This window comes from Condylura cristata, unplaced genomic scaffold, assembly GCF_000260355.1.
Source record: "Condylura cristata isolate star-nosed mole 26May11 unplaced genomic scaffold, ConCri1.0 scaffold00001, whole genome shotgun sequence".
NCBI classification, from domain to species: Eukaryota; Metazoa; Chordata; class Mammalia; order Eulipotyphla; family Talpidae; genus Condylura; species Condylura cristata.
In genome coordinates, this window is record NW_004567102.1 from 57,797,645 (window position 1) to 57,821,702 (window position 24,058).

General features: G+C 41.6%; 1 protein-coding gene across 1 annotated transcript in view; it reads left to right on the top strand.

Annotated features, from left to right (window-relative positions):
- The first annotated feature begins 123 nt into the window (after window positions 1-123).
- SLC35F1 (solute carrier family 35, member F1) overlaps window positions 124-24,058 on the top strand; it is a 335,052-nt gene continuing 311,117 nt past the window's right edge. The window contains exon 1 of the mRNA XM_004673810.2: window positions 124-818. Within this exon, the coding sequence (XP_004673867.1) occupies window positions 643-818 (176 nt within the window). The 5' untranslated portion in view covers window positions 124-642. The remainder of the gene's footprint in view (window positions 819-24,058) is intronic.

The window sequence follows — 24,058 nt, forward strand, 5'->3', positions numbered from 1 at the left end:
ACAGTAAGGCACCTCAGGAGCGCCCTCTAGTGAGAAGAGAGTGCGCGAGGCCCCGGCCCGGCCCCCCCCTCCTGCCCCCCCATCCCAGCCGCTGCCGCCACCGCCGAGGCGCCCCCGCCCGGTCCTCCCTCCCGGTTCACTCTCGGTCTCTCACTCCGTGAGACACAGACGGCTGCTTTCCGAGCGAGCGGGGAAAGGCAGAGGCGACGCCGGCACGACTGCTGCCGCTCGCCCCGAGAAGACCCGGGTAGCCTGGAAAGAAGGCGCACCCCGGTGCCTCATCCTTCTCTCAGCGGGAGTCCCCGAGCCGACGGGCGGCTCCGCATCTCCGCGCGACACCCTTGGTGGCCACTTTGTGGGGTGTGCCGGGACTTAGGGACGAGGCTGGGAAGAACTGGGCAGGCAGGCGGCGGCGGCCCCAGGGCGAGGGTGCGCGCACCGTCCTAAGGGGAGTGAGTGGCTGTCTGGGCGGCGGCGGCCGCGGCTGCGGGTACCTTCCCGCCTCGCTGCTTCTTCGCAGGCGACACCGCCTCCTCGGCCTCGGCCGCGGGGCCGGGTCCTCTGCGTGTTCCCGGGCCTGGAGCCCGCGCACGATGCGCCCTGCTGCGTTCTGATCGCCGCTGCGCCTCCGCCTCCGCCGCGATGATCCCTCCCGAGCCACCGCAGCAGCAGCTGCAGCCGCCGCCGCCGCCGGCCCCGCCGAACCATGTGGTGACCACCATCGAGAACCTGCCGGCGGAGGGCAGCGGCGGCAGCGGAAGCCTGTCCGCCTCCTCCCGGGCCGGCGTGCGCCAGAGGATCCGCAAAGTGCTGAACAGGTGAGCTGCGGGGCGATGCGGGGCAGGGGCTGCGGGTGGCAGGGGAGCCCTCGGGGACCGAGTTGTGGGGGGTGGGGGGAGAGCGAGGACCCTGCAGCTAGGACGCGGCTGGAGCTAGCGGAGAGGCCGCAGCGGTTTGTCCAGGAGCGGGGAGCCAGGGAGCGCCGGGAGCGACGCTGGTCCGAGGCGGGAGTTCGGGGAGAGGCGGGGTTTTGCTTGCCTAGCTGCTAAGTCCTCACTCACGCCCTCGCACGCGCCTGTCGCCTCACTTCCCTTCCCCTCTCGTACCCCAGCTTTGCGCTCTGGAGCCGGAGGGGACTCCGGGGAGGCCAGGGCGGAGGCGGGAAGGAGCCGGGCGCAGGGATGGTGGTGGAAGTCGCCGGCCTCTGCTGTTGCCCGGCTGGCGGGCTCCGACCACCTGGCAGAAAGATGGGGGTGCGGGCGACCGCGGGGGTGGAATGAGGACCCACTTTTTCTTACTGAATGTCCAGTTGCTGCTCGGACTCTTCCTGCCCAAAGGCAGTTCTAGAAGGGAAGGCTAGAGGCCTGGACCAGACCCTTGCAAAGTGCAAAAATGTTGCGGGAAGGGTGGGAGAGGAGGCGTGGGGCATTTCCAGCGCGTGCTGAAGCCGGAGCAGGAGAACGCTCATCACCTCGTGCTGGAATCTGCGCAGTGTATGGATCAAGGACAAGGTGTATTAGCATTAGAACCCGGGTTAATGTGAAGGTGGGTCCCTAACTCGACAGTGGAGTAAAAGGGACTTTTTCTCCTTAAGTAACTTGGAATATTTGAAGAACTGACACACACACACACACACACACACACACACACACAGAGAGAGAGAGAGAGAGAGAGAGAGAGAGAGAGAGAGAGAGATTTTATCTGTGTGCATGTGTGCTTTTCCCTGCCTCTGTGGGGTTAACTCTCATGGTCTCTCTGTTCATACAGGTTTCTGGGTTTCACTGTTTTGGATAGCTTGAGTTTCCTCAAGGAATTTCCAAGGAGCTGTTTGGCGCTTAAAGCTCTAGTGGAAACACAAAATATGTACAGAAATAGAAACTTGGAAAAAATCTTATTTTAGGAGTACAGTTTCATTTAATATCTAATCCCAAATCACTCAGGAGTCCCCTGTGAAGACTGGAAGTGTATTTTAACTTACTTGTGGGCATGTTTGTATATTTCCATTTACTATCAAACAAAAAATTCACTCTGTAGTAAGAATAGCTTGTAAAAGAATGTCAAAGCTTTTACTTTATGCTCATTTGTAGCTTAGAATAACATCTTCCCAAATGTAGCATTTTAAAGATAATGAACAGAATAAATCAAGAAGGTGCTGGCTCAGTACATAATATGTGAGCTTCCTATTCTTTATGGATACCTGTGGTTTTTTTTTTTTTGACGTGTAAAGGCAAAAACTTGGTATTGACCATTTACATTTTTAAACAGAATATATTTTTAATTGTTTTCCTCATCAAGCTGGAAAAATGTGCAAAAGCTCATTTACCGTTTCTTGATTGTAAGTTATGTTGTTTCTCTGAAGGTTATTTCTTCATATATAATGAATCTTAAGGTCCAGAAGAACAGTATCACTGAGAGAGCAGTGAGGGGACTTGAGGTGTCATCACTCCTTTGCTACTAACCCTGTAGTTTGACGGAGACATTCATCTCTTTGGTTTCTTCATTTGTAAAATGTGTTTTATAATATCTGTCTTGCCATGGTGATCATGGATTTGAGAATTAAATGAAATAGTACTGAAGAAAGAAAATACTTAGGAAGTTATAAAGTTCTACACAAATGCATTTTTTAAGCTGATTTCCTTTGTCCAAGTTGGGTATATGGGAGGATCAAAAGCAAATGAAGTAGAATTGTGATATATCATGGGCAGACTGTATTTTACTGAACTGTCATTGATCTGTGACATGAGTTGTAGTTTCAGTGTATGCAGAGAATTTATGCTGAAAGGTTGGGCCAGTAACATTTCATCAAGGCACATCTGTGAATGGAACCTTAGAGTTAGAGCTTTTAACCTGCTACTCAAACATTTAGTTGCCTTTCAAAGGTCTTCAAAATTTCCAACATGGTAATTTGTATTGAATAAATGGGTTTTCCTTATCTATAAGTCATAAGAAAGAAAAAGTACCTTTTTTTTGGAGGGGGGAGGTAAGGAGACTGAAAAATATGAGAATAAATGTAAAATTCTTGAATAATTTTGTTGGCATGCTGATGAGCATGGCTTTTGTGCCATGATTGTGTCGATAAAAGACAGCTTCTGAGTGACTAAGTGTCTAAGTAAAAGCAAGAACATGGGGGAGAAAGGAATTTTCTAGATCTTGTGCCAGTGCTTAGTGATTCCTTCTGGTTTGAACTCTCAAGGTGTTACAAGCAAGGCAGGTTCATTGGTGCCTAATCTTACATAAGCATCCTTTAAAATTTTCTAATAGCTTAGATCATTCCCTCTTTTTTGTTCTCCTTTTTCATTTCCTTTTCTTTCCTAAAGACATCTGCCTTTTCCAACTGTATTTCTCTCTCAATTCTTTCTTCAGTTATCTCCTTTCTTCTAACCCTGGTGTATAGCAAATTAGCTGCTAACCAAAAGAGAAGTAGCAAGTCTGGAAGTTCCCAGCACATATAAAAAGTATTACTCAAACTTTTGGCATGCAGACATGAGCTGTTGTGTGGCTGGTAGTCTCTGCAGTGAAGGAAAGGTCAAATGCATCACTGTTAATTAGCTCTGAGCATCCTATTTGCCTGTCTGAAGGGGCAGTGCGGAGGGACTGAGTATGGAGCATTGGATCAGAATGTTAGACAGAGCATGGCAAGCCTGGTGAACTACTGAACTTCCTGCCATTTGTCACAGCCTGTAACAACAGCCACCTGCCAATCAGTGGAAGAAATGCAAACATATATGCCATATATGCCATCTATAGCCTGTCTACTTAATGATGAGAAATATTGGTTAGTAATTACTGAAAGGTGTTTGCTCACAATAAGCTTAGAATGAACATCATGTTAGCTTATTGAAGTCTGCCTTACATTAGCCTATATCATTTTATTTTCTCAATAAAGCTCCATTTCTTTCCTCCTTACTTTAAATGTATGTTGAGTTGGATTGCTGTACTTTGTATATGACAATTGGGGCATCTCACTGCTTAGCTATTCAATTTCTAAAGTAGTTAGAATATAATCACATCCAAACCTTTGGTGAAAGAGGAGGTACTAGATAATTTTTGTAAGACAGTTAGTGAGAAGTTTCATATTCCTCCTCTGTCCTGTTAAAAATTATCTTGGCAATGAGATGTAAGAAAAATGTAAGGTGATTTAAATGGTTGGATGATTATTACTTCTTAAATTCTCACAGATTTAGAATAATGTATTGATACAACCAAGGTAAGAAAATTTGGTAAACTGTTCTTTGCTTATTTCTCAGCATGGAATAGTATTTATTACTGTGCCACAGCAAGCAAGATATGAGAAAAAAAGAAAATACTTCAAGGACAACAGTTGATGACCCTGTCATAGAAATTGCTGATACAGGTAGATTTCTTAGAAACATACAGGAGTAGATACTGATCTATAGCGTATCTGCAGTTTCTCTTCTAAAATAATTACTTAGTGAAATGTTTTTGAAAAAAAAGTGTTAGCTTGCTTTGTGTTTTACAGTTATATATTCGTTTACTTTTATATATCTTTTTCTCAATTGAATACTAGCTTCAGATCTTAATAAAAATAACCATAAATTTCTAGTTTTGACTCAATTCCTTCCTAATAAGAGAGACATTGAGTTGTTCAAGTTATAAAGGGATTTCTGCAGTGGAGAGGCTTAATCATTAGGGTGGAAGCACATCCATTCATTTGATTTGGGACTGATTTCCAGCTTACATGTTGACTTATTTTTTTAATTACCAATTTTTTTCTGGGGATTTGAAAACCAAGGAGCATGAGGGAGATTATATAGCAGAGTCAGTAACAAGTCTTACATAAAGTCAGTGTCCATGTGGGAAGTTATAAGATGGCGCTAAATGTACATATAGTTATTAAATAAGTTAGAACATGGTGAGTCAATAGAATGGCTGCCATGAAGCAGGGTTATGCTTGAAGTAAGCATTACATATAGCCGATAAAGACATATGTTATAATTCAGATAAATCCTTCTTATCAAGTGGGAGCGCTTTTGTTAAAAAATTGACAATGAGACTCTTCCTCAAGCTGCTCCTTCTAACAGATGTCAGAATGAACGGGGAAATCAACTAGTAATGAGGATAATTGATATAAAATATTCCAAATGGAACCGGATGGTGTGATGATAAACAGACAGTTCTAAGATCACTAGTAAATAAAGAATGTCTACCGAATGCATTTTTTTAACTGAAAGACAGAATTTAAAAATAAAACATCATTCAGTATACTTTTATGCATAATGCTTGGAGAAATGAATGTTCATATTCAAGGGCTATTTGGTTTACCTTTGATAACAATGATGCATTTTTAGGTAGTTGGTGTTTAATGAAATGAATGTACCTCTGGGTAATTTTTCTTTGACCTTTTACTATTTCAAGATGCTTCAGTGCTTCAGGGCCATGATAATTGATGTTTATTTTTACTGCACACTGCTATGGATGTAGATATAAGGAATTGAATTGGTTGTCTGTGTAGTCCTAAAATTACTTAATGTAAGGTCTGATATATTATGTAGTTAGCATTTTTCACAAAAGTAGAACTCTCAATGTAAAAGTGCCACCATCAGGTTTTAGTTTAGCCTTCTTGGAATTCTCATCTGTTTGAGTTCAGGCCAATGAGTATTGGCTATACATGGTTCAAATACATTAATTCTTGATAATGTTTCTGAAAAAGTACGTTTAGGAACTGAACTCAAGTAGGCACTTTGGAAAAATACCATCTAAATATTTGGCATATCTTTTGACTGCGCTTGAACATTCATGAGTATATTTTCATTCAATTTTAAATTAAAAACAATATAAAGAATTTAACCTTAACCACTTTAAAGTGTACAGTTCAGCAGTGTTAACTGTAGGCACGTTGTTATGCAGCAGCTCTCTAGAAGTGTTTCATCTTGCAAAACAAACTATTTTCCAACTTCACTCCCCTTTTCTTCTCCTACTGACCCCGTTACCACATTTTGCTTTCTAAGTATTTTACCATTTTAAATACCTCATTTAAGTGGAGTCATGCAGTATTTGTTTTTATGTTACTGACTTGTTTCATTTAGTGTAATGTCCTCAATGTTCATCTGCTGCAAATGACAGCATTCCTTTGTTTTTTTAAGGTTCAATAACATCCCATGTGTTAGTGATCTTATACCCAAATCTTTAATCCACTTGGAATTCATTTTTGTATATGGGTTAGCAATTTATCCAACTTCACTCTTTTATGTGTGGCTTTCCAATCTCCCCAGCACCACTTATTAAAGAGACCGTCTTTTCCCCACTTAATGGTCATAGATATTTTATCTTAGCTTAGATGCTGGTATGTAATTGGATTTATTTCAAGGCTTTCCAACTCTGTCCTATTGATCCATGCACCTATTTTTAAATCGCATTTTCTATTCATCTGTCAGTGGACTTTTAGGTTTCTTCTGTCTGTCTCATCTGCCTATTATGACTAAGACTGCTGAGAAGAAGACTATGCAAATATCACTTAAAGATGCTGTCTCCAATATCTTTTGGCTGTAGACCCAGAAGTAGGCCTACTGGAGCATATGGCAATTCGATTTTTAAATTTTGGGGGAACTTCCATGCTGATCTTCATAGCAGTGGTACCATTTTACATTCTCACCAATAGTACAAAAGATTCCAATTCCTTCATATCTCTACCAAATTGCTATTTTCTGCATTTGATTGATTTTGATAGTGGCTATCCTAACAGGTGTGAAATGACATTTTATTGTGGCTTTGATTTGAATTTCCCTAAAGATTAATGATGTGAGCATCCTTTTGTATGCCTTTTGGTCATTTGTATGTCTTCTTTGGAGAAATGTCTGTTCAACTAATTTGCTTTTTAAAAATTAGACTGAGTTGAGTTGTAGGAGTTCTTTATTTTTTTTTAGTTAACAACAATTTTTTTGTTCTTGTTTTTTTGGAGTTCTTTATTCCTAATATGAACCCTTTATCATATATACTTGTTTTGCAATTATTTTATTCACATTTTGTTGGTTGCTTCTTTTGCTCAGTTGATTTATTTCTATATGCATTTATTCTTATTTGCTTACTATTATTGAGCCCTCTTCAAGACAACATATGCACGACAAAACATTACTGGCCTGAAGAACCTCAAAGTTTAGCTAGGTAACTTGGCATTTGGACTACTATTGAAAATGAATCATTATAATTTGTAATTTGAATTTTTATGCATGACATCTAGTTGTTTGCTTCCAGATATACATAAGGAAATAATATGTTGAAGATGCAGTATATATTACACTTTTTATTCTGTCATTTTGACCTTATATGCAAACTACTTAAATGTACAGTGTATTTAAGTACAATGTACTTAAGAAATCTCGTGGAAAACAATAAATGAGAGGGATAAAGAAAGAAAGATCTGGTCTTTTTTATAAGGGCACTAATCCCATGATGGGGTCTCAAGTCTCGTGATCTCATCTAAACTTAAATACCTCCCAAATGCCCCACTTCCACATACCATTACATTGGAGATTAGGTCTTCAGTCCATGAATTTAGTGGAGTGGGGTGGGGGGAGGAGGAGACAGAAATGAATATCTATTCTATAGCAGATGAATAAGACAGGGTGAGAAGGCAGTTGAGAAAATGAATGAACCAAATTTGTGTTAAGAGACTAAAACAGAATTAGTCTCTTAAATACTAATTATGTTTTAGTGTAGGTATGAAAGGGTAGTGCAGGTTGATTATGTGTAGATATGAAAGACAGTGAAATGAGGCTAGAAATGTAGAATGGAAAGCCTTTAATACTAATTCTGTGGGTTATTGCAGGTTCTTGAGCAAAAGTCATGATCAGAGATGTACCTGATCATGTTATGGGTAAATAATAGGACAGATGGTGAGGAGAAGGCTGAGGGTTTGAGAGATCAGTTAGAGGGCTACAACAGTCACTTAGAGAAGAGGAGTCTAAATGGGGAAAGGCAGCTTGGATGGAGAGAAATGCTATGATTTGACCAGAATCTGGACTAGCCTCCGGGAGAGAAAAACTAGATCAGATTATCTGGGGGAAGACACCAAACAGTGTGCAGAGTATAATTGATATTAATACTTGTTAGTATAGAGGATTAAAAGTTATTTAAAAGTTGCCACCAGGGAGAGATCTGCTCTCCAGGGCGGATGAGACTGAAGGTGTTGTATGCACCAGACGGGCAGGCAGGACAGCTGGCAGCTGCTCAGAGTGTGGCCCACGGCTGCTACTGTGTAAATGGACTGTAACAGGAACAGAAACTGAGAGTAAGTGTTTAGAAATAGCTACAGCAATTTAGCAGAGTACTTTTATATATTTTTCCCCAATATTAAAGAATTGGGTCTTGTATTTTACTAAGTTTTTGACATTTTATTTTTTTAGTGGTTGAGTTTTATTGCATTTTGCAAAAATTTTGTGTGCAATGAATTGAAACAACAACAACGACTGAATGACTGAATTTAACAACAGGTTGTTTTTGAAGTCATGGTCTCAGCATGTTAGGGAGCATCAGTAAGTCTAGATTCTGGGAGTAGGGGTTCTTCATCAGTGGCATTAGGCTGATGCTGGTCATGTCCTGGATCTGAACCAGCTGTTGACGTGGTGGCAGCAGGTTGGGCCTGACACTGGCTATATTAAGTATCTAGGTCTCAACCTAGTAACCTGGAGTTCCCTTAGGGACCCTATCTTAAAGAGGCCCCTTGAAATGTTAATCAGGAAACTATTTGGAAGTGGGAAGGGGTACAGTGCAGCCTCTCAGTTCTGTGGAAAAACTGGTAAGTGGGGAGTGCAACTTCCTAACGACTTCAAAGCTAAAGACAGTGATTTTAGAATTGAATGACAGGAGAGTGTTTCTGGGAATGGGGCTCAGTCTGAGTAGTTGTATCACTCATGTGGCTTTGCTCCAACTTCTGAGTAGCACAGACTAAGAGCCACTTGGCAACTTAGCAAATAATTACTGAACCAGGTAAGTAGCTTGAGCTAGACATTGGGGTTACACAGGCAACAGGATTTAAGATTCTGCTTTCATGGAGACAGTAAACAAATACATAAGAAATAGTAAATTGGGCCCTCCCTGGTGGCGCAATGGGTTAGGAGGCAGCACTAAAAGTGAGTGGCAGCCACTTTAGTGTGAGTTCGATCCCTGGCCCCGGAGGTGACCCACATGGCGTGCCAGACCTTTCCTGACCCACCCACTGCTTCCCTCAGCAGTGTACTTCTTCATTCTGCCTACTCTACTCCTCACTCAGTCTCTGGTAAATCTCCCCACCACCCCTGCACCTTTGGCTTGTACCTCAGTTCTGTATGCATAAATAAATAAATCTTAAAAAGAAAAAAAAGAAATACTAAATTAAGCTAAATACTACACAGAGAAAGTGGGGTAATATGACAGAGAGATATGGGGTGGTACTTTAACTTGGGTGGTCAGGAAAGCCCTCTGCCCCCCCCCCTGTTGACAGTAAGGCTAAGATTGGGCAGATGTAAGTGTATTCCAGGCAGAGAAGCAGGCATAATGAACTCAAGAAAGGGAGTTTGGAATGCAAGAAGCAGGGGAGAGGAAGAGACCATAGAGGAGGTAGGTCTTACAGGGCTTCACTGGTCAGGAGAGGAGCTTGGGGAGCTGCTGTAAGATTCTAAGTAAGTGTGCAATCTAGTAATTGTTTTGAAATGGCCAGTCTGGATGCTGTTGGAGAGTGTATTACAGGCAAGGTTCAATGGCTACTAGAGGAAAGAGATGTTGGAGTCTTAGACTAGAGGATCTCCATGGAGGAAGAGAGAAATGATTGTGCTTTGGAATGATTGCATGGGACTGCATGAGCAACTGGTTGAGGCAAATAAGGGAGAACAAAAAAATTCTAGTTCTTTATGGGAATAGCTTGAGAAATTGTTGCCATTGCCAAAGATATGAAAGACTGGAGAGGAATGTTTGTGAGTAGAAAGGCAAGAGTTTACTTCAGGAAATGCTTAATGGACATGTTAAATGACAGTTGGGGTATGGGATTTTGGGTAGAAATCAGGGGTTGGGATTTGGATTTGGGAGTTATGAGATCATCTGAGTCCAGGATGAGATCATCTGAGACAGTGTACAGGTAGGAGGGAAGAAGAGCTGTCCCAAGGACAATCCAGAAAGTACGCTGACTTCTGAAACCCACACAGGAGGAGGAGGAGACTGACATAGGAGTGAAACAGGAGAATCGTGTTCAGAAGTCAAAAGAAGGAAGTGTTTTGAGAGGGAAGAGAAGAACAATTCACCATTCTGAGTATAATTGGGAGAGGCCAAAGAATTGGTTAGACTCCTTGGGTCATGCCAAGCACAGGGACAGAGGTGGGGCAAATGCAAGCCTGGACGGGATGGTTTGGGCAGGTACTGTGAGGCAGGGGATTTAAAACAGAACTTTTGACAAGTTTTGCTCTAAGCAGGAACAAAATAAAGCCAGACTCTTTCAATAGTGGAGATAATGCAACAGATCTGTGAGCTGACGGGAATGACATAGTGGAGAGGAAAAAAGTTGCAGGAAGGAATGGGATGAAAGAAGAATGGAAGCCTTACAAAGGTCTAAATGGTGATATTCAATGCTCAAAGAGGGCATTGGCCTTTGGGATTCTCCAGGGCCCTTTCCCTGACACACAGGGGAGTCATGAGTAGATGTTGCCGAGGGTAGTTTGGTAGATTTGTGTGTGGGAATAAAAGGCAACTACTGTTTGGTGGCCTCACTGCTCTGAGAAGTCTGAAGTAAGGATATCAACTGAGTGAAGGTGTCAGGTGGTGTGGAAGAGATGTAGGGTAGGGAGAGTGGGAAATAGTCATTCTGAAGGGTTGGAAAAGAAACACACTAAATGCATTTATAGGAAAGGATGTAAGAGCAATGCCATGGGCTTATTTGACATTCATGGTGGGAATGGGACGGAGGATATGATGGGCAGAAGGAAGCTGCTAAGTTTTAGACTTTGCTTTAGAAAGAGGTAACTCAGAAACTGATCTGGGCCAAGAGCCAACAAGCATGATAAAGTGAGGGTATTGGAGCAGGCCTGCTTGGCCTGCTCAGTAGGATTTTGGTCCTGATTATACTTGGGAGTGAGGTGAGAGATGCCCTGTTAGAAAGTGCCATGTTCTATCTCAAGCAACTGACTTAACTTTTGGAGGCTTCTGCTTTCTTACTGTAAACCAGTGAAAATAACCCTAGCCCTTCATTTCTTGTTGCTTTTGAGGATTTTTATTTTTTTAAAAAAAAATACATAATAGTTTATTTTTACATCATTTTGTGTCTTTTTCTATCTCAGTTGTCATCCCCATGGGCTTCTCATCACCAAATCACTCATGTGCATCACCATAGTCCAGTGCATTTCCCTCCCCCATTTTTGATCCCATTTCCCACTCCACCCCGGTAAAATTTCTCTGATATGTAGCTGTCCTTATTATTTTCTTGCTTGGTCCATTATACTCCTGCTATGAGTGAAACCATCCGGTATTTTTCCTTTTCTTTCTGGCTAATTTCACTAAGCATGATCTTTTCCAGCTCCATCCATGTTGTTGCAAAAGTCATGTGTTTATTTTTTTTTGGTTGCTGAGTAATATTCCATTGTGTATATGACCACATCTTTTAATCCAGTCATCTACTTTGCAGCATTTGGATTGTTCCCTTGTCTTTCCAATTGTAAATAAAGCAGTGCAGGTGTCTTTTTGAATCAGTGTTTTCATGTCTCTTGGGTAGATACCTAGGAGTGTGATTCCTGGATCATATGGAAGCTCCATGTTTAGCAGTTTGAGAAACCTCCAAACAGTTTCCATAGTGGCTATACTAGTTTGCATTTCCTCCAGCAGTGCAGGAGCGTTCATTGAGGATTTTTTTTTTTTTGTAAGAAATAATATCTGGGCGTGGGCCTAGAACACTGCCAAACACCATACAGTTGTTATCCTGGTCACAAAACACCACGCGAGCCTGGGTTTTCATGGCCCTTCAGCTGTGATCAGAGCTGACTGGGGTCTGCATGCACCTCTCTAGGAGTCTGGAACTGCTCTCACCATCATTTTTTCTTAAGCCTTGCCAATTGAGTCTGAAATGAAACCCACCCATCTATGAACAAGGCACAAGTCTGTTGACTTCAATATGGTCCTTTTGGAGAAAGCTAATATGTTTCAAGTTTTTGGGTTTTAAGAAAGCCTCCTGTGAGGAGGACTAACTCAGCAGAAGTTACTTGCGCTGGCCGTGGGACAGGTGATGGTTGGGCCTCTTAGGCCCATAGTGCTTCCTCTGTACCTGTGGGCTGTAATGGAGACTTTGACAGGTGTTGGGAAAGGGTTAGTGTTTGTTGAGCTAGGGAGGTTTCAGAATGAGCCTGGGCCTAAAAGGCTCCATAGAGGCGCCCTGGGGCAGACAGAGTGGCTCTGAGGGAAGGGACAGAGCAGCTTTAATGTGCTAATGAGGGGAAGCCCAGATGCCAGTGGATCAGAGGAGCTCTTTGTGATTCTGGGTTCCCAGGGATGGCTGGAATCTCTGTCCCGATCTGTACCCTGCTGCCTGCAGGAGAAACACTGTGCCCTCAGAGAGGGGCGCCTTCCTAACAGATACTCTTACAGGCTGCCTTGAACACTGGTGGGCCGTGAGGGCTGGGGAAAATCCCAGGGTGGGGTGACTGCTTGAAAATAGGAAGGGTTTGTGTGTGGGGGGTGGGGTACAGGGAGAGGTGAGTGCTGGGAAGACCGTGATGGAAAGGGGAAGATCTGTTCTGGAGGGTGTGTGGAGTCAGAGACAGCTAGGAAAGATCTTTGCAGCTTTACCAAGTTAACTACTGGCCCTTCCAGTCTTGCCAAGCTCAGCCAGTGGCCTGCACACCAGTCTAAAAGGAGATGATCTGTCCTTAGAAATCATGCAAATTAATTTCTTTTTGACTGGTTGCATAGTACGTCTGAAACATCACAAAACCAACCATCCAAAACAGCATTCAGTGGGTACAGGAATAAAATTCATTTCTGGTTACTTCATTCAAGTGATTGTTCCAGAATTCCAAGAGAGGAGGGGTTAGGAGCAGGGGTCAGGGAACTTGTCTGGAAGCCCAGTTTCATAGCAAGAATTCAGTATGTACAAAGATTGTAGGTTGACTTGTACTGACCCCCACAGATTGATAACCAGAGCACCCCCTTAATGCTACTTTTAGCTTTCATCCTCATGCCTAGAGTCCTTACTCTCAGGAAATATGAATTCCATGTAAGACAGCAAGTGAAGATGATCAGTCAATGGTATCTTGAGCTTTTTATTGTCTCCTACTCTTCCTTTCTGAATCTTTCTGGGTATATATAAATATTTAAATATTCTATATGTTACACATATTTAAATATAAATATATTACCCCTCAAATAATGTATGCTGGACATATTTGTCACGAATCTTTGTCTATCCATCTCTCTGGCTGTCTCTGTCTTGCTATTTATCTCTCTGACACATATAAGCATAGAGGATCATTTTCTATGTGGTCTTCCTTATTTGAAGATAGCCCTTAAATTTCATTATGCTTATTTTGAGGCTCAGAGTTGGTTCAAAAAGAATGCTTTTTTTAAAATGTGTTTCAATTTGGAACCACACTGAATTGGTTTCACCTAAGAAAATAAGAATATTCAGTGTGGAAATACATATGAGTCAGCTAAACCTGCAAGCGTGAATGCACCTATAACAGCCACCCCATCAAGATCCCCCCTATTTCCCTGAGCAGTATCTGGTTTTACTAGAACACTTTAGCTCCAGGTGGTAATGAGTCCAGCGATTGGATTTTAAAATCTTAACCCTCTTTTACCTTCTTCGATCCTAATAGTTTTTGTGATTTTAGTGCTTTTCAGGCAAAATTTTACTTTATTTAAAAAAAAGCTCTATTTTCTTTGATAATTTCGATTTATTTCCTGCTCTTAATTTTTGATTGACCTTCCCTTGTGGAAGCTGGTGCTTTGAGGCTGGGGCAGTATCGGCAATGAGGTCCTTTCTTACACTGGTTTTAGAAAATTGATCATTTGCAACACTAATGCTGATAAATGGACTCATTTGTGTCCAGTGCGAAGGAAGCATAATTATTACCTTCCTAGCCCTAAAGTTAATTGCATCCTGAAGCCATACCTTCGATGATGACAGCAGAAAAAGCACCATTTAAAGCATTTATAGCAAGGGGTATCCGATTTCTCATTTAAGATATCAGTTTGTCAAGGAAAATGGTGATTATGAAAAGTACAAAAATGGCAATGTATGTGGAATGGACCCATGCGCTGGGACAGCAGTCACCGGGCTGCGGGTTGGTGAATTGAGATGCAGCAACAACAAAAATGCCTCAGCAGAATTGTGCTCTCGCTGTTTTCCTTTGTCACAGTGAGAAAGCAGTGCTTTGGAAATGATTGCTACTGGAGAAATAGGTAAAGGAGCTAGAATCTACAATGCACTCTTTTTAAAAAAAAAATCCACAGACTTACATACTCTACCTCAAATTCTTTCAAGCAGAGGTTGGGGCAGACAAAACATGTGTAAGAAATAAAGGCTTTTAAAGTGACATAAAGAAGGAAAAGGAGGGGCCCTCCCTGGTGGAGGAAGCGTCAGGGAGGGTCTGTAAGGGAGCCACAGTCACCTCAGTGCAAGTTCAATTCTTGGCCTGGAGGTGACCCACATGGCGTGGCAGACCTCTCCTGTCTTGCACGCTGCTCCCGTCAGTAGTGTACTTCATCAGTCTGTCTGTTCTGCTCCCCACTCTGTCTCTGGTGAATCTACTCCCCACTCCTGCACTTCTGGCCTGTAACCCAGTTCTGTATGCAAAAATAAATAAAATATTAAAAAAAATTCTGACACACACATATAAAACTCAGGTGCATCTGACATACAGTTCAAATCAAACTTGTATTTTTATTGTTATTATCATCATCATCATTGGCAGGTAAAAAGCCCAGGAAAAGTGTAGGGAAGAAGGAAATCCATTGCTGAGAAACTGCATGAAAGCAGAGCCTAAGAGTCTAGGCTTTCTAGCCAGTCTGGGACTCTTCACCAATTGAGTTAAGCATCATCTCACCAGATTTTCCAGGTCACAGTGGTCTATAAAAGTCCTGGACTGTATCTATGGGGCAGCTGTGAGAATCTGATATGTCATTGGACAAGTGATCGCTAAATATCAGGTCCAACTCCATGGTATGTACATGACATGACAATAAAGCCCAAAGAGCATATGATAAGTCAAATGAAGTTTATTTTTTAAAATGTACAGTTACTCTTTTATCTTTATCTTCATGTGCTGGTATCTCAGAGTAAAATGAGGGCACCACCATTTCAGTATTGACTTATGTGTGCTGTGTCCTGGGGTAAAGAAGCTAAAGCCCCTTTATGCTAGGTCCTATATACTAGACTCCTAAGGGAATTTTTAAATGCCTCAGTTTACTTAGATAAACATTGCAAAGAGATACTCTAGGATAATCTGAAAAAATATCTGCAATGGTATGGAATAGACATTAGCATATATTTTTTTTCCCTAAAATTATCAATTAACCTAGTTTAGCTAGTATAGCTTTGAACACCTTGCTCCAGAAGACAGATAAGTGACAACTGGAGGAGCAGGACAGTGTTGAGGGTTGCTTATTGTGATCACCATTCCTTTCCTATCTGCAGCCTTTGTCGCTGCACAAAGACAGGTGTTTTATCCAGTGTGGAATGATGGAAACTTCTGCTTTATGATATTATCACAGATCTGCCTACATAAAAAAGAGTAATGAAGTCATTTGGCTTACATTCTTGATATCATTTGTATTGCTTCTGTGCAGGGTTGAGTGAAGCAGTTTCTATAGCTGCTGTAAGCAATAAGCCTCCACATGTTAAATGCTGACTCAACATAAGAATGTCTGCGAAGAAGATGATTAACTTAAAGAGAAGCTGGTGTCAGCAAGAAGAAATACAACCACACATTCAAAAGGCAAATAGAGTATTCATATATGGAAGAATGTGGAAGAATATAGTATTCTTCACGAGCCATTGCAAATAGAGAAAAATGTACTTGTGTGTTAGATGGAAATAAGTGTACCCTTTCCCTCTGTCATAGTACTGGAGATTTTGCCTTCCAGTGCTTCTTTTTGTTTCCCTCAACTGGCATTTCCATTTTTCCTCAGAGGGTTCATATAAACCAATGACATTTTCTGGGTTCCAGGTGCTGTAGGTATTTGTTGATATTGGAGTAGGTAAGTTTCCAACTTAGCCCAATCAGACTAAAGGAAGGGTTTTGTCGATCTTGGGGATGGTGGACATGGGACACTAAGGAACTGAGTCTCAGAGACTTGAATGAGGGACTGAGCTCCAGACTTCAGTCAATCTTTATCTTTCCAGGGTTTTTATTTCCATCTTCTCCGCATTAGGCAATGCAGAAAGCATTCTAAACACAATATAAATTTAACATTTCACCATAGACCTTATTTTGACCTTTTGCTAATTATCTGTGAACACTGTATGTGGCATTAAATAGTAATTAAGACAGTTATACATTATCAAATGAAGGCATGCACTGTAAAGGTAAGGATCAAAGTTGTACATTGTGAGGTTTTTTGAGGAATATTAACTACCTCTGCCCACACGAGGAAGGACATTCCTGTGTCCAGATGACGGGTCTAAGGAGATACAAGAGTTTGCTTAAGGTTCATCCAGGGAGGTCTGGCTGATGGTCACTAACCTCGAGGCCCCTTTTTGGTCCTGTTTGTGCGAGTGTGCTCAGTGCTTCAGCCATTGTGACCTCACTATGTTCCACAGGACAGGTGCACCTGGCTGGCACACTGTTGTTTCTTCACAGGGTTTACATTTGATGGTAGGGGAAAGATTTCTTTCTCTCTTTCTTTTTTGAAAAGATTTCTTTTTCTCTGCTGAATTTCATCAAGCAAACAGCCATTTTGCTTCGGCTGTTACAGTCAGCCAACTTAGGTTATAAAGGAAACGAGACTCAGGAGGTTGGTCATGCTGAGGAAGCAGGGCAGAGAGGCAAAGTACGGGGGTCCTTGAAAACAGTATTGAGTGACCGACTATCACATATTTGGAGCTTGCGCTTCACTGGACTTTCATTATGTGGGGTAATAAATATCCTGTGAGGTCAGGTTGACTTGGATTTGTTTTACTTGAAGCTGACTATTCCTTAACTGATACACATACCTCTCCCCACTCTGCTTGGAGACTGATGACCTTCTACGAATATCTGCCAGACATTTTGTTTGTGTACATTCTGGACACATCTTCAAAGGAAAGCAGAGTCAGCTTTCTGACCATTCTGTGGTTTGCGATAGGGGTTGTTTACTCAGGGGTGTGCTTCCACAGAGGGTGGAAGGAATGGGCTCTGAATGGTAGCTGTCATGGCTGCCCATATAGCCCATGGCACTTGTGCTAATGCCACACTGTCTGGATTAGACAAATGTATTTGGGAGAGTAGAGTGATGGGCTCCTCCATAATTCATTCCATTTATTAGTTTGCTTGATAAACATTTATAATGAGCTTGCTTCGTGCTGAGTTGGTGCTTGTACCTGGGTGTATGAAAGCTCTGACATAGAGCAGAATCAGGAAGCACCTGATAAGCATTTGAGCATATGACAGCTGGAGAAATGAGGACCTAGGAAGGGTGTTTTGTGTGGGGGATATAGTGGGATGTCTGGGATACGGTGTGGGTCTGGGTGTTGGGCAGGATGTTAGGCATGGGAAACAACATATCAGAAGACAGTGAGTGAATGAAAGCCTAGTGCATTTTGGGGAAGGGAGTCTGTTCAGGTGGCTACAGCTTTGTGTAAGAGACAGGGGAATGTTAGAGGCAGGAGGAGGGGTCAGATCAGGCAGGACTTCCTTAAGTTGGTCTGCTCTATCTTCACAGCACTGGACAGTAGGAGTTGGAAATTCTAAGAAGAATAGCATGGCTGATTTACACTTTATAAGCCATGGATGTCTGCAATATACAAAGTGAATCTGAATACAGCAAGATGGGTTGCAAGGAGTCTAGTCCAGGAGAAATGGAGAGTTACGATGTCTTCTTACCTTTCCCTTTTGAAATCCTGGCTTTGATTGTAATTACTACATAAGAGAAAGGTGAATCAGGTTTGACCATGGTCAGTGATCAATTTTACTGAGTACAACGACTGCACCCCTGATTCAAGTTACTTAAACCATCTATGCTTTAGTTTCATCAAATCTGTGAAGTTACAGTAAGAACGCCTACCTCATATGGTCTTTGAGGGAGATTAGAGAAGATAATATATTTATAGATTTGGCAGCGTGCCTGAAACATGCTAGCCAATATCATTATTAATACTTAGCCTAATAAGTGTATAAGGAGGAGGCATAAGAATAAAGGAAGAAGAGCTTTCTGTCTGACTTCCTTCATGGCTTGGGAATTGAGTGTCATGGCAAAACCAGCAAAGTTAACTATGGTGCTATCTTATATTCTTTGAGAGCAGAACTGTTACAGTTGGGTTGCCTGACTGTGGGTCCTCACCCATGCACTTAAGATTCAACTGCAGGCAGGCACACACACACACACAAACACTAATAATGGGTTTATTTACAAGGGAAAAGGAAAATGAATAACTCAGGGAAAGAGTGGGAGAGAGATAAGTTAATTAATGCGCCCTACCAGTTCTGCTCACTTGGAACCCCAATATTATTCTGAACGCTGGTGAAGAGTCAAGGGACAACCCACCAGCCACCAGGCCAGGAGCCCCTGAAGCCCACATATCCAGTTTTATATCCAAATCTGGATGCTTAATCCTCCCTCAGGACCCAGCGTGCTTCTCTTTGGTATTGATGGGATTTGTAGTTCCAGTCTGGGGTGGGAGTGGAGTCCACAAAACCTATATCTGTAGTGTTCATTCAGGACTCCTTTCCCCTTACAGAATTTATATGTAGGGTGTAGGAGGAAAGGAATGTCTAATAACCCCTGCTCTTGGAAAAAGAAGTAGAAATCAATACAAAAAGGTAAATAGAAGCTATGCTTATTTTTGTTTAAGGAGAAGAAAAAAGAAGGGGTGTGGATCTCAGGGGGCAGGGAAAGAAGAACTCTGGACCTAGGAGATGAAGGGAGCAAGTGCTTTCGAGTGCCTGAGGCTCTTCTTCAGGGACCATCCAGCAGACACAGACCTGGAGGCACTGCAGGAAAGCAGGTGTATTTCTTTTAGGGTAGGGACTTTTGTCTTAGAAAACATGTTGAACACCTGCCATGCAGTAGTCACTGTATTCAACAAATATTTGTGAATGAATGATGATGAACTCCACATGCTGCTTCCTGCTTCTACTGCACTAATAGCTCTGGCATCAGAATTTCTGCCTGAGGCACAGGTACAGGCTGGGTTGGGCTCCCTCTGTTTGCCACCTACAAAGCAACCTTGTATTTCCTATTGCAGTCATTAGAAAAGCTCATTAGAGAAGCTAATCAATGGCTCATGCACTGATTCATGGAGATAGATTTCTCAAGCCAGAGTTTGAATGAAAAGAAACGTTTCTTCCCCTGGGCTGGGTGAACAGCTATTTTTAGTCAGCAGGTGTTGCAGCTTTTGAAGAGGCACTTGGCAGGGTTTTCTACTTTGATTTCTTCCAAAATATGTAACTTTCGTCCATTCCACAGATATGCTATTTTGTGAGTGTTTTCTGAGTAAAAAAAGGGAGGTGTGGGAAAGAATAATCAAGAAAAATATGAATTATTTAATTTAGAACCTGGCCCCAAAATAAATGGGTAGTAAATAAAGAGAAAGATAGAAATGACATTCACAAAGAAGGAAGGCACAGTAGGTAGACACTACTCCCAGCCAAACATGGAGGAAATTTCTGTGTATAACTGGAGATCATGCTTTACTTTTAGCTTCCTCAGTCTGAATCAATTTCTGTACCCACAGCCTTGGTTTATAATTTTAGATGTCAATACGTATTAGTTAGGGAAGAGTCAATCAGTTTTCTTTGTGCATTGCTTAGAAACAAACACATCCTCTCCAAATCAATTGGTGAGAACACAATGACGTATGCTTTGAAAAATGGATTTGGGGGAAAACAGTATGATACACAGTTCTTAGATGAGACCTTGACCTCCACAAAATTTATTTCCTGATAAATTTCTCATGATACACTAGATTTATGCTAGAGATTGGTGAAGTATAAGTCACAGAAATTTTTTCTCTTCATATTGTTTCATGCCACATTTAGGTTTTTGATGAAGACAGCCTGGACATTTCTTGCATTTTAGAGAACAGTGACAGATGATCAAATACACAATCAATAAGTACAGCTCAGTAAACTCTACATAGCCCATGGTTATGGATCATGTTCTGACCAGAACCAGAAAAAGGTTATGGGACAGATAGACAAGTTATGATGATTGTACCAGTGAGGGATTTCCAGAGATATAGAAAACAATGGGACATATTCATGTATCAATATTGGTATAGTTTATATATGTGTGTTCTGTTTTGCATATTTATTTTCTATATGTAATAAAACACATATAGTAAATATATGATTTCAAGACATTAACATTATATACATTAAACATATTTTTTACATACTATAAATATAAATACATATCTATATATCTAAAGATTGATTTATTTTAAGGAACCTGCTCATACAACTATGTGGGCTGGCAAGTCTGAAATATATAGTGCAGGAAAAGGCTAGAAAGTCAGACAGGATTTCTATTACAGTCTTGAAGCAGTTCTTTCTCCAGGAAAGCTCAGATTTTGCTTTTAATATCTTCAACTGATTGCACGCAACCTCCTCCACCCCCATTATTAAGGGTAATCTGCTTTATATAAAGTCACCTGTTTGTGAAAGTCAATTACATATATAAATACCCTATAACAACACCCAGAATGGTATTTGACCAAATAACTAGGCACTATAACCCATCAAGCTGATAAATAACATTAACTATCACAGAGATGGTGCTAATGATGGGAATAGTGATGTCGGTAAGCCCTCAGATGTCCTGGCATTACCAGGTATCTGTCACTGACAAAGTGCTTTACATATATTATCCTCCTTAGTCCTTTTAAATCTTCATATCAACTTAAAAGGTGGAGATAACTGAGTCTGAAAGGTTGCTATATTTTCCAAAATTACATAGTGATGTTGCTAGGGCTTGGTTCAGAAGCCTATGCTATTATGCAGCATTCTGTACAGCAGATTTTAGTTGATACCATTTTGTTTCCTCCTGGTGACAGAAACCTAATTCAAGCTGCAGTGACCTCTAAGATGTCCTGACTGAAGGAAGCTGAGACACCAGCGTTAGGCACTGTTGGCCCCAGGGGCTAAGATGATGTTGTTAGGACTCTGCCCTTTGCACTGCCTTGTTGTTCTACTTATTTCCTCTTAGTTTGAGTCTATAGACAGGTCTCTGTGAGGAAGTCAGGATCCCCATCTTCTTAATCAGCAAGAGCAGTTGAAAGGGAATCACAGCAATTTCCAAAAAATGAGTGGCCTTGCTTTGATTTTGTGCTTCTGATATAGTGAATGCCTGTGCTGCCCCCTGCCCCTCCCCATTACTCTTGCTGATTCCCCATTTTTGTTTGTCTTTGTGTCAATAAAGGCTGGTGCCCACTGGTTTCCATCCCAGCACTCACTTTTACTCCCTCCCCTTTGCGGACTCTCGCTCACCTCCTCTTTTCTTTGTTGAACATTGTATAAATATCCCTGTAACTTGCCAAAGAGGGGGACTATGGTCTTTTGGGCATGAGTCTGCTGCCCTCCTCATTTGTTGACAAATAAAACCACTTTCCTTTTCCTCAAACTCTGTTTCCTTTTATTGGCTGAGGGAAACTGAGACCGGTGTTTGGTAATACTTCTACTTGATCTTATTCTTAGGCCCAAGCATAAAGCTGTGTGGTTGGCGTTGCCTGGGGCTCAGGTCTAACTCTGGATTGGTGGGCTTGGGCATCTGGGCATCAGGGAGTCAGGCCATCATAATAGAAAGGCATCCCAGAACAGGTGGAGTGAGGAAGAGCCCTAACTTCAGGCCTCCCACTATCAATGGGCACCTCCTTGGATAGATAATCCCCCTGTGGGTGCTTCTTAGGATTAGATTTGGGAGGGAGTCAGTTTTACATTGTTCCAGTGTTCATAGTTAAAATAGTACCTTGAAGCCATTTTGTGGGAATACTGTTTTCAGTGCCTTAGCTTATTTGAAAGGAAAGTCAGCCTTGAACTCCTTAGAATTTAAATATGAAATTTAAAATTTGCTCCTCTCATTCAAAGCATAGGGCTGGCACCCTTCTTTTCTGAGGTTTAATGCTCAATTAGCTTCCCAGTAGGGAAGGCACCTACTTATAAAAGCTATCTCAGGGAAAGCAGTGGTGCAACCCAGTGCTCCTAGCACTTCATTCTTTCTGACTGCAGAGCACAGACTTACTTTGAAACACGGCTGTTTATATTTCGGTCTTATCTTTCTAAAATCTTGTCTTCCTTTCACTGTGCGTGATTAGGGGGCAGGACCCAATCTTATTGCTTTTAGTAACTCCCTACAGTTCCTAGCACAGATTTCTGTACAGTGGGTGCTCAGTTAGTGTCTTTCAGTAAGTAAATGCCTCTGAGTAATTATGAAGTAAAATAATCCATTGTGTGCTGTACTTAGAGAATTCTCCAGGGTAAATTTTTAAAGAAAGCATAGCACAGACTGGGGGTTAAGGGCACTGCCCTGGGTCAGATTTCTTTACCCTCACTCTTTCTAAATCTCCAAACCTTCCTCTCTTAAATGGAAATTATATCTACCTCACAGAGATCTTATGAGGATTTACTAGAAGCATCTGGCCCAAAGTTAGAATTTAGTAGATCTTAGCTGTTAGAATTGTTATTTTGTGTTTTTGATGTTAGAAGGTTACCAGGTCTTGTTTGACCTGGACAGCATTTGATTTAATTATTCTCATAACTGTGCCTCTATCATATCAGAACTTATGCTTACTTGCATTGCAAAGTAAAGAAATGCCTTAAAAAATAAAATAGTTTGACTTTTCCCTTTTATTAACGCAATGCTAGTATATCTCTCAAAAAAAAAAAAAAAAAAACAACTGCAAAAACAAACACACAGACACCAGTGAGAAGCAATACTACCATGTAGCTGGTTGGTTGTTCCCTCAGGATCCCTGGGCACAGTTTAGCATGCAGAGGATTTAACTGGTTCATTTTGACCAGACCCAAAGAGGTTCTTCAAGATGCCAGGTCTATCACTTTAAATGGACGGAGCATTATGGGTTAAATCCTATCATGTTTTTCTTGTATGGAGCAGTCACTTCCAGACATGTCATTTGATTATCTTTACTCTATTGTTTGTCTCAAATCTATCTAAGACATCTAGAGGGGGATATTCCCTCTGCATATGGATGTAATGAAATATGTGAAGGGAAGATAAAGGTGGAGTCTGCCTGGGCTTCTCTGGAATTTTCTGTATTTCTACAGCCATGAGGATGAGAATTGCCTGTAGAGGTCTTTAGCCTTGTTAGAGTATAGGCCAAGGAAGTATTGCAAGCAGTTATCTGTTTAATTGTTACTATGGTTTTCTAAGAGACTGAGGTATCTCCCGATCTGGTTTTCTAAGAGACTAAGGATCAGGAGATACCTCCACATGGAGGTGGGAAAATACTGTTTTTACTCTTGTTGCCTAATATATTTTCAATTCTTACTATCTCTGTTTTACAGAGAAGGAAATTAAGTTACAAGAAGTTTAGAATGGCCCTTCCTAGTGGTCGAGGGTTAAGTCTCATCACTAAGTCTACTATGGCCTGAGTTTGATCCATGGCTGGGGAGGTGACCCTGTCTGTCTTGCTTGTCTTACCTGCTCTCTCCTCAACAATGTACTTCAGTAAATTTGCCTATTCTGCTCCCTACTGTGTCTCCTGTGAATCCTTTCACCCCTCGCACCTCTGATCAACATGCCAGTTCTTATACTCAAAAAAAAAAAAAAAAAAAAAGAAAAGAAAGTTTAGGATAACAATAGTAGTCTAGCTGATTTTTGAATTCAGTTCACTGTTAGAGGCCTTTCCTTTAACCATCACATTATACCTGCAGAAATGGCCAAAACAAACAAAAAATCCCAAGCCAAAATAGAACACCTTTTAAAGCTTCTT